The 15,086-nt window shown below is 38.3% G+C and overlaps 1 protein-coding gene across 6 annotated transcripts in view; it reads left to right on the top strand.

The window, feature by feature from the left end:
• The window catches only part of LOC136864377 (BLOC-2 complex member HPS3), a 360,759-nt gene that overhangs the window by 194,981 nt on the left and 150,692 nt on the right, over positions 1-15,086 (top strand). For all 6 annotated transcript variants that reach the window (XM_067141299.2, XM_068226258.1, XM_068226259.1 and 3 more), the window contains one exon: positions 8,661-8,942. In XM_067141299.2, coding sequence (XP_066997400.2) covers positions 8,661-8,942 — 282 coding nt within the window. The remainder of the gene's footprint in view (positions 1-8,660; positions 8,943-15,086) is intronic.

Below are 15,086 nucleotides of genomic sequence, written 5' to 3'. Positions count from 1 at the left end.
GTTATTTGGCGACAGAATTTCAAAGATAGCAACTAGCTACTTCGCCATTTAGAGAAAATTCAGGCAAATTTTAATTTAAATAGTAATGTTATTTGCTTTGCTTCCCACTAACTACTTTTACAGTTTTTGGAGACGCCGAGCTGCTGGAATTTAGTCCCACAGGAGTTCTTTTACGTGCCAGTAAATCTACCGACACGAGGCTGACGTGTTCCAGCACCTTCAAATACCACCGGACCGAGCCAGGATCGAACCTGCCTAGTTAGGGTCAGTAGGCCAGCGCCTCAACCGTCTGAGCCACTCAGCCCAGCAAATTTGAATGTATGATTTGATAAATTTGATGAGCAAAGTAGTCAACACTAGCATTGTGCTTTGCATAATCACATCGGTGCGTGATGCACTATATTAATCTATACATTTTATGTAATGGCATCTGACCGTATGACTCATTCACATGTGTGGAGCACAAGTGCATATTATTTTCAGAAGGCTCATCAGCTTATAAATTTACTCATTCGGAACAAATATTACAGGTTCCCTATGGGAATCAACACCTTCATCATCTGATGGCCAGGCAGGCATCAGTTTTTGAAAATGAGGCAAAGTCTCTCATAGTGCATTGGCACTGCCGGTGGCTCCAAGTAGCCTACGCAGCGGCCTCCACAGTATGCACTAGCCATGTGACTTGGTCGGTGTGCTATTTACCAACTGATGAGCCCAACTTAGCACACTGGGGCAAAACAATGGCAACCAGGAATGAGTTGGCTGGAAAAATTATAATGTCCAATAATGGACCAACTATATTGGTATTATAAATTTACTCATTCAGAATAAGTATTGCAGGTTCCCTATGAAAATGAACATCTTTAACATAAGTGGTATGTTCCGAACTGTCAGTGGAGGGATGGCGTGGAATGACATCAGTAGACGAATAAGTTTGAGTGGTGTGTTTAAAAGTAGGAAAGATCACAATATAAAGATAAAGTTGGAATTCAAGAGGACAAATTGGGGCAAATATTTGTTTATAGGAAAGGGAGTTAGGGATTGGAATAACTTACCAAGGGAGATGTTCGATAAATTTCCAATTACTTTACAATCATTTAAGGAAAGGCGAGGAAAATAATGGATGGGAAATCTGCCACCTGGGTGACTGCCATAAAAGCAGATCAGTAGTGGTTCATTGATTGATTGATTGATTGATTGATTGATTGATTGATTGATTGATTGATTGATTGATTGATTGATTGATCGATCAACATGAACAAGGTAAGGAGACTGCTTTATGCGAGCACTCTCAAATGCTTCTACACAATGTTCTGGTAATTCTGCTATATGTTTCTGGTGTGAAGGGGCCGTGTCCCTGTTGCATTCTAAACAAGAATGGCCACAAACATGAAATTTAATGTAATTCAGTCTCTGAGCAGCATGCACCACATAATGGAAAAACCAGAAAACAGTATAGTTTTTGTTTTGACCTGTGCATCTGTCACAGGTTACCTCAAGATTCTTCACTTTGGGATCCAAAATATTGAAAAAGAAGTGATGAAGGAATGAAGTGACCTCATCAGGACCATTTTCCGTTTTGTCTCCGGATAACAGTAGAAAACTGAAAATCCTATGGACGAGTGTTGAAGGAGTAAAACAATTAATTGCCACCAATGATAGACATTAGTTGTGAGGTTAGACATACACAGGTTTAAAAAAAAATACTAGGCAATAGATTCGTGCATTTTATTCTTCGTGTTGTTCTTTCTTGCATTTCATTTTCTTTCATAAAATAAATCAGTTTTACGCTTATGAACTTCATTTGCCATTTGAGATGCCTTCATCTGCTTCTCAATGTTGTGTCTTTCACCTTTTGATAACCAAGAATATATATATATATATATATACTAGGTGGTCCACCAGCCCCTTGCGATCCAGTTTTATGCATCCCTTCACATTTACTACAAATCTGAAAGACATCGGTCCCTCTCCCTAAATCGGGGCAATATAATGAGATGTGTGTTTACGGGCTAGAAGTTGACTCTACGCTTGTCAACTTGGTGCTTGAGGTCTGTGTTGGTTCGAGATCATTCTAAACTCATTCAAATCCACCTGAAAATTGAAATTCTCAAGATATCTCGTCAATCAACGCGCGGCTTCAGCCCTACACTAATAGAGCAACTGTACAAGGACTGTGACATTAGATCTTTTATTCTAACGGAAGAAAATCTGTACATTATAGATGGTTCTTAGATTACATATTATGAGGAACTGTTTCATGTTAAAAAATGGACAATGATAAGTTATTCTATCCACATAAAGAGAACACTATTCTAGAAATCAGCTATTAGTTTAGTATTTTAGAAAGTGCCTAAGGACATAAATTTTTAAACGAATGCTCTTATTACTCTTTAAGGCTAGTCGTACATACTTTATAGCTGTATGAGTTTTGCCCTACAAGAAAGATTTTATCAAAACTGGGTGTTACAGTTAGTTGTATAATAGTTACAACAAATTGATAACGCAAAGAGCTTTAAATTTAAAAATGTGTATAAATGTTTTATGATGTGTCTATTATCCCATAAGGATTAATCTAGTCTCTGTATTTTAATCACACAGATTTTAAGTAACATACATAATTATAAAAATGTACAACTTAGTTTAGAATGCTCTATTCATGTTGTCACACTGGTACAAGTGTTTCATGTAGTTATTTAAAAAAGCCTTGCAATAATTTCCTAGGCTGATGATGGCACAGGAAGGTGCCGAAACCGGTCCCAAAATGACAGATAATAAATATATATGATATTTTAATAATCTCACTGTTTTATTGTATTGAACAGGTGGAAACCTTTATCCATATCTGTAATTGTAAATTTTGATGCAATACAGACCAAAAAATTAAATTCTTGATATTAAACAACACACTGTAGCCAGCCAATTGATAAAGATGCAGTCCTGATTCATTTGATGCCTGCAAGGTGGAAGGGAATGTGACAGTACAATCACTTTTGACAGCGAGCTGCTCTGAATTTGAGAGATCAGAGGGGAGAGTCTCTTTTGCGGCATGCCCAGAAATCCTTTTTGGAAACTTACGTGATAAATTAAACACTTGTTAGAAATAAAATCAACACAGCATCATTTCAAATAATTCAGGTCAAATTAGGGAAACAATAAATTGCCTTCTTTACGAGTAGATGAAGCATTGGTTGGACCGTGGGAACCGAAGGTAGAAATATGTCTCAAACATTGCATCAGATAAGATTGGGGATGATTGCATCAAAAGGATGCTTTGCCACTTAGGACCCTTCAGAGTGATGATAAAAATATGAGACCTAGAAATTTGTTGCTGTACATATTTATGATTAATTATAGCTGAAGACTTTCATCTGGAGTGTGCAATTGTATGGAATTGAAGCATGGACGATAGATCATCAGAAAGAAAGAGAATAGAGGCTTTTGGAATGTGGGGTTACAGAAGAATGCTGAAGGTGAGATGGAAATCACAAATGAAGAGATACAGAATCAAATTGGTGAGAGGAGATTGATTTGGCTAAATATTATTAAAATTATAAAATTCTGTTATTTATAACCACCTATTCAAATTATAAAATTCTATTGTATTGAATAGGTGGTTATAAATAAAATAATTTTATAATTTTAATATATCATCTTCAATACGGTTTTAATATGACATTAATTACATGTAACCTGGCTAAATTTGACTAGAAGAGGGGATAAAATACTAGGACACCTCTTAAGACACCCAGAACTTGTTCATTTGGTTTTTGAGGGAAGTGTAGGCAGTAAGAACAGTAGGGGTAGACCAAGGTGTGAATATGACCGACAGATTAGAGCAGATGTAGGATGCAGTAGTTTTGTAGAAATGAAAATATTAGCACAGGATAGGCTGGAATGGAGGGCTGCATCAAACCAGTCTATGGACTGATGACTCCAACAACAACACAACATAATTATAAATTATTGATATAATACTTAGAGAGTGATTTATGTTTCACTCATAATTTTCTTTGAAATTAAGATAAGACTGGGAGTTATTTGGTTCATGTCAGTGTTGCAGATTTAAATTAGTGTATTTTAATGTTGTGGCTTACCATGTGCTGTCTGAGTGCAGTTTAACTCTTGGGCAATGATGATGATTATTAATATAGGAATCCGCAAGTGACGGTTCACTTAATTTTACATTTATATTAATTTAGGCTTGGTTAACACGACAACATAATATTATTTATGTGCCATTTATTTCAGACCTTGCATGCAACTGATATTTCAACATCCATATAATTGGAGAGATTGTTAGTTCGATCTAGTTTGATTATTTAACTTAAATTTAACATAGATGTATTGATTATTAAACTCTGACGCTTAAACTTTAGTTTACCATGTTTGATGGCATTGTTGATAACCAAATTCAGTGATAGTTTTACTTTAGTTTATCAGATTGATGGTATTGATTATCATTGATTATTTACATTTGTTTACCAGATTGGTGATAGTTATCATCAACCTCAGTATTAGTTTAATTTTAGTTTTACAGTGATGCTAGTGATTACCAAAGCCAGTTTATTTTCATTTTACCATGGGAATGGTAGAGTTTATTAAAGCTATTTATTTAATTTTTTTGCCATAGGTAATCATAGCGATTACAAAATTAAAATCATTTATAAATTTGTTATGGATAATGGTAATTTAAATTATTAGTAAGGTTACTTTATGCCATTTTGCCAATGATGTCGGTGTTTATTATTAATTTCAGTTTTGACTTATGACACCATTTATTTCTTTTATTGTTTCCTTTCATAAACTGTGTGTTAAATTAATTTAACATTCATGGGTGCTTATTGGATTTTCCATTCGCAGTTTCATTTTGACATAACCTGAAAGTTAGTTGTTTATTAGCGTCAATATTAACTATGATTTCATTAATTGATTTGTGTTTCAGTGGAACAATTAAAGTCAGTACATCTTTTAAATGGTAAATGTAACATGTTTTCAGGGTGTCTGGTTGTGACACAACATGATGTGATCATTTTGTTTGTTGATTTTTACAATATTCAGTGTATTGGAGCACTATGCCTTGCAGATGAGCAAGTTAACTAATTAATTAATTTTTCCCTTATAAAATGGTCAATTCAAGTTACGATCCATTCTGTGGCTTTGGTATCCTACGTGATATTGATAATCTCAGTTAAAGAAAAACTCAAGAGTCTGGTCATGGGAAGTGAATTTTCATGGCTCAGGTGAATCGTCTAACAGCGTTACAAGAAATCTGATGTAATAATTTTCAGGTTTTCTTTTCCTCTCTTTCTTTCATAACAGTGGCAAATGTAAATTTGAATAATTCAAGAAATAACGTAGAAGTTTACTAAGGAAGTTCTAGGTTTAGTTCACATTCATAAAAATTTCTGTCATCTGTGATGTAAAAATTTTCCTCTTTTTAATTTTGTTTAATTTCCCTAATTTCATTCACAATTAATAAATTAAATTTCTCCCACTTCTTGGATTTTATTTTTTGTAAGGTTGATTTCCTTGTATAGCCTGTTGATCTATGTCAACAAGTGTCAGAAGAGCCCGAAACCCCTGAAATAGAAGAATCCCATGACATGCTGCTGAGGACATGTGTTGACAGTCAACATGCAAGGGTGCAGTATGTGCTTATTTTCAAAATCTTAATTGTTATGTCATTGGACAAAACGAAGGAAGTGCCGTGCTTGTTGCTGTACCACGGAGCAGGGAATGATGAGTTAACGGCAGGCACTGTACGCCTGCCAACTGAATTGTTATGTCATATCATGCACGAACAAAGTGAGGGAATTGTCGTGATTGTTGCTATGCCGTGGAGCTCGGAATAATGAGTTAATGGCAGGCACCGTTTGTGCGCCAGCCAACCAATGAGAGAAAGTCCTTGTATATTCAGCTGGCTTGAATTTTTTGGCAAAAGCTTGGGGAAGCCAGTTATTTCTCAAGATTGAGTGGCTAGAATTCTTGCGCAGTGTTATTTGGTGTGACTGGTCTGTGACATGTTGAATATAATTGTTCAACCTTTTGAGATGTCCTCCAAAGAGGTTTTCAAGGAGATGTCGATAACTGTTGTTCCACTTATGGCATGGTGTCCTTATCACACAGCCTACCCTTCTGTATGCAGATCCACCAGCTTCCCCATTCTCTCCAAATTATTTGCCATGTTTGAAATTGTGGTTCTGTTAGGTTGTGTATGCCCACAAATGGCCATCTAGTACTGATAGACAATGAGATATACTGCTCAATTGAGTTCATTCCTTTTCTTCCATGTAATGGCTTACACCGTTTTTAACAATATGTGCTATCCCTCCACTAATGTATAGATAAATTGCACATTATGGTGCTACTGTCCAACTTTTGGGAAATTTTGTATTACTCATAATAGGTATTTATTCTCAAGTAAAGCCCCTTGTGTTCGAAGCATCATGGTTTTCCTAGATGAAAGCATTATTTATAAATCTTGTGACTTCGAAAGAGCAAAATTATTGTGACAAAAGTTTAAAAAGTTGTGAATTACTAAGTGATGCATGGCACTTTCCCTTTCAATACAATTTACACTGACTGACAGAGCAAATGCAACACCAAGGAGGAGTGGTTCGAAAGGGATGAAAGTTGGGGAAAAAACAGAGACGGCACGGACGAATAATTGATGTTTATTTCAAACCGATATGCAGGTTACACAATGCGCACGGCATCGACTCAGTAGGATGTAGGACCACCGCGAGCGGCGATGCACGCAGAAACACGTCGAGGTACAGAGTCAATAAGAGTGCGGATGGTGTCCTGAGGGATGGTTCTCCATTCTCTGTCAACCATTTGCCACAGTTGGTCGTCCGTACGAGGCTGGGGCAGAGTTTGCAAACGGCGTCCAATGAGATCCCACACGTGTTCGATTGGTGAGAGAACCGGAGAGTACGCTGGCCGCGGAAGCATCTGTACACCTCGTAGAGCCTGTTGGGAGATGCGAGCAGTGTGTGGGCGGGCATTATCCTGCTGAAACAGAGTATTGGGCAGCCCCTGAAGGTACGGGAGTGCCACCGGCCGCAGCACATGCTGCACGTAGCGGTGGGCATTTAACGTGCCTTGAATACGCACTAGAGGTGACGTGGAATCATACGCAATAGCGCTCCAAACCATGATGCCGCGTTGTCTAGCGGTAGGGCGCTCCACAGTTACGGCCGAATTTGACCTTTCTCCACGCCGACGCCACACTCGTCTGCGGTGACTATCACTGACGGAATAGAAGCGTGACTCATCGGAGAACACGACGTTCCGCCATTCCCTCATCCAAGTCGCTCTAGCCCGGCACCATGCCAGGCGTGCACGTCTATGCTGTGGAGTCAATGGTAGTCTTCTGAGCGGACGCCGGGAGTGCAGGCCTCCTTCAACCAATCGACGGGAAATTGTTCTGGTCGATATTGGAACAGCCAGGGTGTCTTGCACATGCTGAAGAATGGCGGTTGACGTGACGTGCGGGGCTGCCACCGCTTGGCGGCGGATGTGCCGATCCTCGCGTGCTGACGTCACTCGGGCTGCGCCTGGACCCCTCGCACGTGCCACATGTCCCTGCGCCAACCATCTTCGCCACAGGCGCTGCACCGTGGACACATCCCTATGGGTATCGGCTGCGATTTGACGAAGCGACCAACCTGCCCTTCTCAGCCCGATCACCATACCCCTCGTAAAGTCGTCTGTCTGCTGAAAATGCCTCCGTTGACGGCGGCCTGGCATTCTTAGCTATACACGTGTCATGTGGCACACGACAACACGTTCTACAATGACTGTTGGCTGAAAAATCACGGTACGAAGTGGGCCATTCGCCAACGCCGTGTCCCATTTATCGTTCGCTACGTGCGCAGCACAGCGGCGCATTTCACATCATGAGCATACCTCAGTGACGTCAGTCTACCCTGCAATTGGCATAAAGTTCTGACCACTCCTTCTTGGTGTTGCATTTGCTCTGTCAGTCAGTGTATATTAGGAGAGAACATTGCTCACACTGGAAATTGGCATGAGAATGACAGTAAACCAGAAACCATGTAGAAGTTTTATTCTCTGCTGCTGGTATGTGTTTCTAAATGTTATTTTATTGTATCTGGATAGTCTTTTATGTATTATTACAAATTTTCCTTAAGTACTTTTATTTTCTTAAATTGTTGTTTGAACCACTTGTACATATTCTTCAGTAAAGAGGATTTTACTGTATTATCTTTATGGAAAAGACAGATTACCTGAATAATCTGTGTTTAAATTCCCTTTATTGATAACAATACCAAGAACTTCTGCAGGCACTATAATCCTCAAAAACATATCCTTGTCTTAAAATAATGGCATTCTTCTAAATAACCATGGCCTTCTGAGGAAGAAAAGATAATGTTTCTGGTATATCCCCTCACGTTTAACTGTATTTTGAAGTAGAAACACGTGTACCTGGTTGTTCAGTTAATAACAGCTAATCTTTAGAAATTTCAGGAAGTCAGTTTCTTCTGGACGCACATTGGATCATCACTCACTGAAGTGGGTTGTTATTGAAAACATTTCTTTTAAATTAAACTGAGTTTTATATTTATGCTTGAAATTGGTCATTGTACTTGATAATATTTTGCAGATCCTTTTTATTCATTTTTTTCTTTCAGTTCATTGGGTGCTAGCTGGACTTTGTATTCATTACAAATTCCCTCACCTCCTCTGCTCTACCATGATTTTGTAAGTGCGGGTACTATACATCGATGGACTAGTCCAAATTCATATTGCCACTTACTGAGTGAAGCTCATATAATATTATGGACTGCACTGACTGTTATTCGTTGGTTGCCTCATGATGACCAAGCTATTCCATATAAAGATCAAGAAGATGCTGACATAATATTACAACTCTATCGAGAATCTTGTGCACTTTTGGGTGATTATCACATCACGTAAGTATTTACAATGAATAGTAATATGATGTCTGTATAGTTATTAGTTTGAAGCCCCCAGACTGATTTCATATAGCTCTCTGTATAGTTGCTTGGTTGATCCACGCTGATTGCTTCTTCCCTGCATGATCCCACTATCTAATAATAATAATAATAATAATAATAATAATAATAATAATAATAATAATAATTGCGATACATTACATTTGACCTCCAGATTCCAAAATATCTGCTATATCTTGCTGGAATCCTACAAGTTGAGCTTCAGTGGAATAACCTTTCCTAAAACTGAATTGCCTTCTATCGAACCAGTTATTAACTTTGCAAACATATCTAATGTAATCAGAAAGAATGCCTTCCCAAAGCTTACATACAATGCATGTCAAACTTACTGACCTGTAATTTTCAGCTTTATGTCTATCACCCTTTCCTTTATATACAGGGGCTACTATAGCAACTCTCCATTCATTTGGTGTAGCTCCTTCAACCAAACAATTATCAAATAAGTACTTCAGATATGGCACTATATCCCAACCCATTATCTTTAGTATATTCCCAGAAATCTTATCAATTCCAGCCGCTTTTCTAGTTTTCAACTTTTGTATCTTATTGTAAATGTCATTGTTATCATATGTAAATTTTAATACTTCATTAGCATTAGTCACCTCCTCTATCTGGACATCTTCCTTGTAACCGACAATCTGTACATACTGCTGATTGAATACTTCTGCCTTTTGAAGATCCTCACATACACTCTCTCCTTGTTCATTAATTATTTCTGGAATGTCCTTCTTGGAATCTGTTTCTGCCTTAAAATACCTATACATACCCTTCCATTTTTCACTAAAATTTGTATGACTGCCAGTTATGCTTGCCATCATGCTATCCTTAGCTGCCTTCTTTGCTATATTCATTTTCCTAGTAAATTCCTTCAATTTCTCCTTACTTCCACAGCCATTTCTAACTCTTTCTTTCCAGTCTGCACCTCCTTCTTAGTCTCTTTATTTCTCTCTTATAATAAGGTGGGTCTTTACCATTCCTTACCACCTTTAAAGGTACAAACCTGTTTTTACATTCCTCAACAATTGCTTTAAACCCATCCCAGAGTCTGTTTACATTCTTATTTACTGTTCTCCACCAATCATAATTACATTTTAAAAACTGCCTCATGCTTGCTTTATCAGCCATATGGTACTACCTAACAGTCCTACTTTTAAATCTTCCTTTCTATCACATTTATTTTTAACTATGACAAAAACAGCTTCGTGATCACTAATACCATCTATTACTTTGGTTTCTCTATCAAGCTCATCTGGTTTTATCAGCACCACGTCCAAAATATTCTTCCCTCTAGTTGGTTCCATCACTTTCTGAATCAGCTGTCCTTCCCATATTAGCTTATTTGCCATTTGTTTGTCATGCTTCCTGTCGTTCTCATTTCCTTCCCAATTGACATTTGGTAAATTAAGATCTCCCGCTACAATCGCATTCCTTTCCATATCGTTTCCCACTTAGCTGATTATCTTATCAAATAATTCTGAATCTGTGTCAGCACTACCCTTTCCTGGTCTGTACACTCCAAAGACATCAAGTTGCCTATTATCTTTAGAAATGTGCCTTACACCTAGAATTTCGTGTTTCTCATCTTCAACTTTTTCGTAGCTTACAAATTCTTCTTTCACCAGAATGAATACTCCCCCTCCCACCATTCCTATCCTATCTCTATGATACACACTCCAGTTCCGTGAGAAAACTTCTGCATCCATTATATCATTTCTCAGCCATGATTCAACTCCTATTACAATATCTGGTAAATATATATATATATATATATATATATATATATATATTAAATTACTTAATTCCATTCCTTTCTTTACAATACGTCTACAGTTCAACACTGACATTTTTATGTCATCCCTACTTGATTTCCAGTTCCCTGTTCCCTTATCACCACTCCCTAGGCCACCCCGTTTCCCTGAATGTTCCTCCATATTACCCTTCCATACAAATTTCCTAACTTATACATACCACTGCGGTTTAGGTGAAGGCCATCTGAGCTCAGATCCCTATCTCCTACCCACCCATTAGGATCTAGAAATTTCGCTCCCAGTTTCCCACGTACCCACTCCATAGTCTCATTTAAATCCCCAATCACCCTCCAGTCAGTATCCCTCCTACACAGTATTCCACTGATAACATTCTCCGCTTTCTTAAACTTCACACGTGCTGCATTTACCAGATCCCACAAATCCCCAACTATGTTGGTACTTATACTTTTCCTAACCTGAAGCTCTATTCGTCTTCCACAATTGAAGTGACATACAGCATCAATTACAGCTAGTTTTAATGTGATGAGACCAACATAGGAGGTTTTCAGACACTGCAGCCAAATGGTGCCATTGAACGACTCATCATTATTTTGTTTCTTGCCATGCAGACACTTAGCAAGCATATCAGGAGCAGACAGGTATTGCATTCTGGTAGGATGCACATGCACTAATATGAAACAAGTGAAGAACCAGTGGGAATTTAAAGAGAAATTCAATTTAGGCTTGAAAGGAATTTTATAGATCTGCTGATATGCAAGACATGACAGCTGTCAGTTAGAACAGTCACGCCCTCTCACAGTGAATAATTTATTTTGACATGAAATATTAATGGTATATTTATGAACCAGACATTTTCTAAAACTAGAAAAAATTTCCTACAAAATGGAATAAAAATTTTAAAATGTGAAATTTCAAAAAAAAAATGTGTATATGATCACCTTAAAGCCTACTCAATTTTCAATTTGTCTTTTCTTTTCAAGATTCATTAAGTTGATTTTTATATTCTCTCTCAGTTCTTTATAATGCTAGTTTTGGCTGCAATATTTGATTAAATTTGGTTTAAGTAACTCACCGATGTTATTTACGTAATGTAGCCTTGTTCTTCTTAATAGTGTAGGCGTCTTAGGGCAAGTTGGTTGGTAGTATATCGCCTCGTGTTTGACTAAATATTTCGCTCAATTGATATTTCTTTCTCTACATCGCAAGATCTCACTATGTTACTCTTGCTGATATATTCTTCTCATATAATTCTCTTCTTTTCTACAATTTTTTTTTTTTTTTTTTTTTTCATTACTTGTTTATTTCCAACTCTTGCAACCCCTCCAATTCTATCTGCTAAAATTGCATTCATTTTGTTCTCAGTGTTGGCTTGGCTTAACAATCCAAGTTCCATTTCTTTGTCTTTTCACTGCCATGATGATTATCTCTAACCTGATATTGGGTCAATGTAGACTTCTATGACGTACTGTGGATCCATTCCTTCTACTTAACCTCACCCCGGGCGCTCACGTTTATTTTGATTTAACCAGAATCTTACCTTAAGAATAGTGCAATTGTACACTACTGCCCACCTCAATATTATCAAGGTCATTTTGCAGTTGCTCACAATCTTGTAACTTATTTATTACTCTATACAGAATAACATCGTTTGCAAAAACGTTATCTCTGATTCCACTTCATTACTCATATAATTTATATACGAGGGTCGAGTCATAAGTCACGGAAACTATTTTTTTCTCGCGAACAGGAGACAACACGGAAAATCTAAGATATGCCTTTGGAAATATGGGGCCTGTACTTACGCATAGTGCCTGAAGACAAATTCTGACTACAGGAGATTCTTGTAGGTAAGTGACAGAACACAGGCCATTGGTAAACATTGTTTTATTATGGTATAGAAAGCAAATCCACAAGACTACGTACAAAGGACGGGTCTCCACTGGTTACAGAACTTCGAAAAAATCACCCAAGGTTTCCACTGTGCGTTGTCAGCTGTGGGGCAGGCGCTGAATACAATTCACTGCCTGTGTATCACTAACATGTGACACCTCTCTCCGAAATGCTCTTACGATGTCCTCTTTGTTGGCAAACCGTTGTCCACCCACCTCGTCACTGTTCTATAGGGCATGGCATGCACACCTAAGGCTTCCCGCAGGTCTGCATAGCATTGGCGTGCATTTCTGCCGCGGAGAACTGCTATTTTAATACACGATCGTTGCTCCTCCTTGTTGACTTCCATTTTGTGATGCTCTCATTCACACAATGAACTTGCGGGCATGCTTAGACCCACACTGTTGTGTACATACACCATCTAGTCTCATCATACGCAAGTACATACAGTACGTTTCCAAATGCATATCTTAGATTTTCTGTGTGTTCTCCTATTCGCGAGGGAAAAAAATTAGTTGCCATGACTAATGACTCGACCTACGTATATATATATATGAAAACATAATGGTCTAATAATACTGCCTTGAGGAATTCCCCTCTTATTTATTACAGGGTCAGATAAAGCCTTGCCTACTCTAATTCTCTGAGTTCTGTTTTCTAGAAATATAGCCACACATTCAGTCACTCTTTTTTGTAGACCAATAGCACTCATTTTTGCCAGTAGTCTCCCATGATCTACGCTATCAAATGCCTTAGATATGTCAGTCGTGATAGAGTCCGTTTGACCTCCTGAATCCACAATATCAGCTATATCTTGCAGGAATCCTACACCGGGCGAGTTGGCCGTGCGCGTAGAGGCGCGCGGCTGTGAGCTTGCATCCGGGAGATAGTAGGTTTGAATCCCACTATCGGCAGCCCTGAAAATGGTATTCCGTGGTTTCCCATTTTCACACCAGGCAAATGCTGGGGCTGTACCTTAATTAATGCCACGGCCGCTTCCTTCCAACTCGTAGGCCTTTCCCATCCCATTGTCGCCATAAGACCTATCTGTGTCGGTGCGACGTAAAGCCCCTAGCAAAAAAAAAAAAAAAAAAAAAAAAAAAAAAATCCTACAAGTTGAACTTCAGTGGAATCAAACAGCCTTCTATCGAACCAGTTATTCATTTTGCAAACATGTATAATATAATCAGAAAGAATGCTTTCCCAAAGCTTACATAATGCATGTCAAACTGATTGGCCTGTAATGTTCAGCTCACTGAGCTCTGTAGCTGCAGTCGCTTAACTGCGGCCAGTATCCAGTATTCGGGAGATAGTGGTTTCAAACCCTACTTTTAGCTGCCCTGAAGATGGTTTTCGGTGGGTTCCCATTTTCACACCTTCAAGTCCCATCGTCGCCATAAGACCTATCTGTGTCGGTGCAACGGAAAGCAACTTGTAAACATTTTCAGCTTTATACACAGGGGTTACTATAACAACTCTCCATTCATTTGGTATAGCTCCTTAATGCAAACAATAATCAAAATAAGTACTTCAGATACGGTACTATATCCCAACCCATCCTCTTTAGTATATCCCCGAAATCTTATCAATTCCAGCTTCTTTTCTAGTTTTCAACTTTTGTATCTTATTGTAAATGTTGTTGTTTTATCAAGTAAATTTGAATACTTGTTTAGTATTAATCACCTCCTCTGTACATTATCCTTGTAACCAACAATCTTTACATATTGCTGACTGAGTACTTCTGCCTTTTGAAGATCCTCGCATACACACTCCTCTTGTTCATTAACAATTCCTAGAATGTTCTTCGTGGAACCTGTTTCTGCCTTAAAGTACATTTTTCACTAAAATTTGTATGACTGCCAATTATGCTTGCCATCATGTTATCCTTAGCTGACTTCTTTGCTAGATTCAATTTCCTAGTAAGTTCGTTCAATTTCTCCTTGTTTCCACAGCCATTTCTAACTCTATTTCTTTCAAACCTGCACCTCCTTAGTCTTTACTTCTCCGTTATAATATAGCGGACAGAGATCGATAGCTGCAGTCGCTTAAGTGTGGCCAGTGTCCAGTGTTCGGGAGATAGTAGGTTCGAACCCCGCTGTTGGCAGCCCTGAAGATGGTTTTCCGTGGTTTCCCATTTTCACACTAGGCAAATGCTGGGGCTGTACCTTAATTAAAGCAACGGCCGCTTCCTTCCCACTCCTAGCCCTTCCCTCTCCCATTGTCGGCATAAGACCTATCTGTTGGTGCGATGTAAAGCAACTAGCAAAAAAAATATATATATATAGTGGGTGTTTACCATTCCTTACCACCTTTAAAGGCACAAACCTGATTTCACATTCCTCAATGTTTTACAAGCACCATGTCCAGGATATTCTTCCCTCTAGTTGGTTCCATCACTTTCTGAATCACTTGTCCTTCCCTT

Source organism: Anabrus simplex, chromosome 2, assembly GCF_040414725.1.
Source record: "Anabrus simplex isolate iqAnaSimp1 chromosome 2, ASM4041472v1, whole genome shotgun sequence".
Taxonomy (NCBI): Eukaryota; Metazoa; Arthropoda; class Insecta; order Orthoptera; family Tettigoniidae; genus Anabrus; species Anabrus simplex.
The sequence above is the reverse complement of the archived record's forward strand: the minus strand, read 5'-3'. Positions and strand labels throughout refer to the sequence as shown.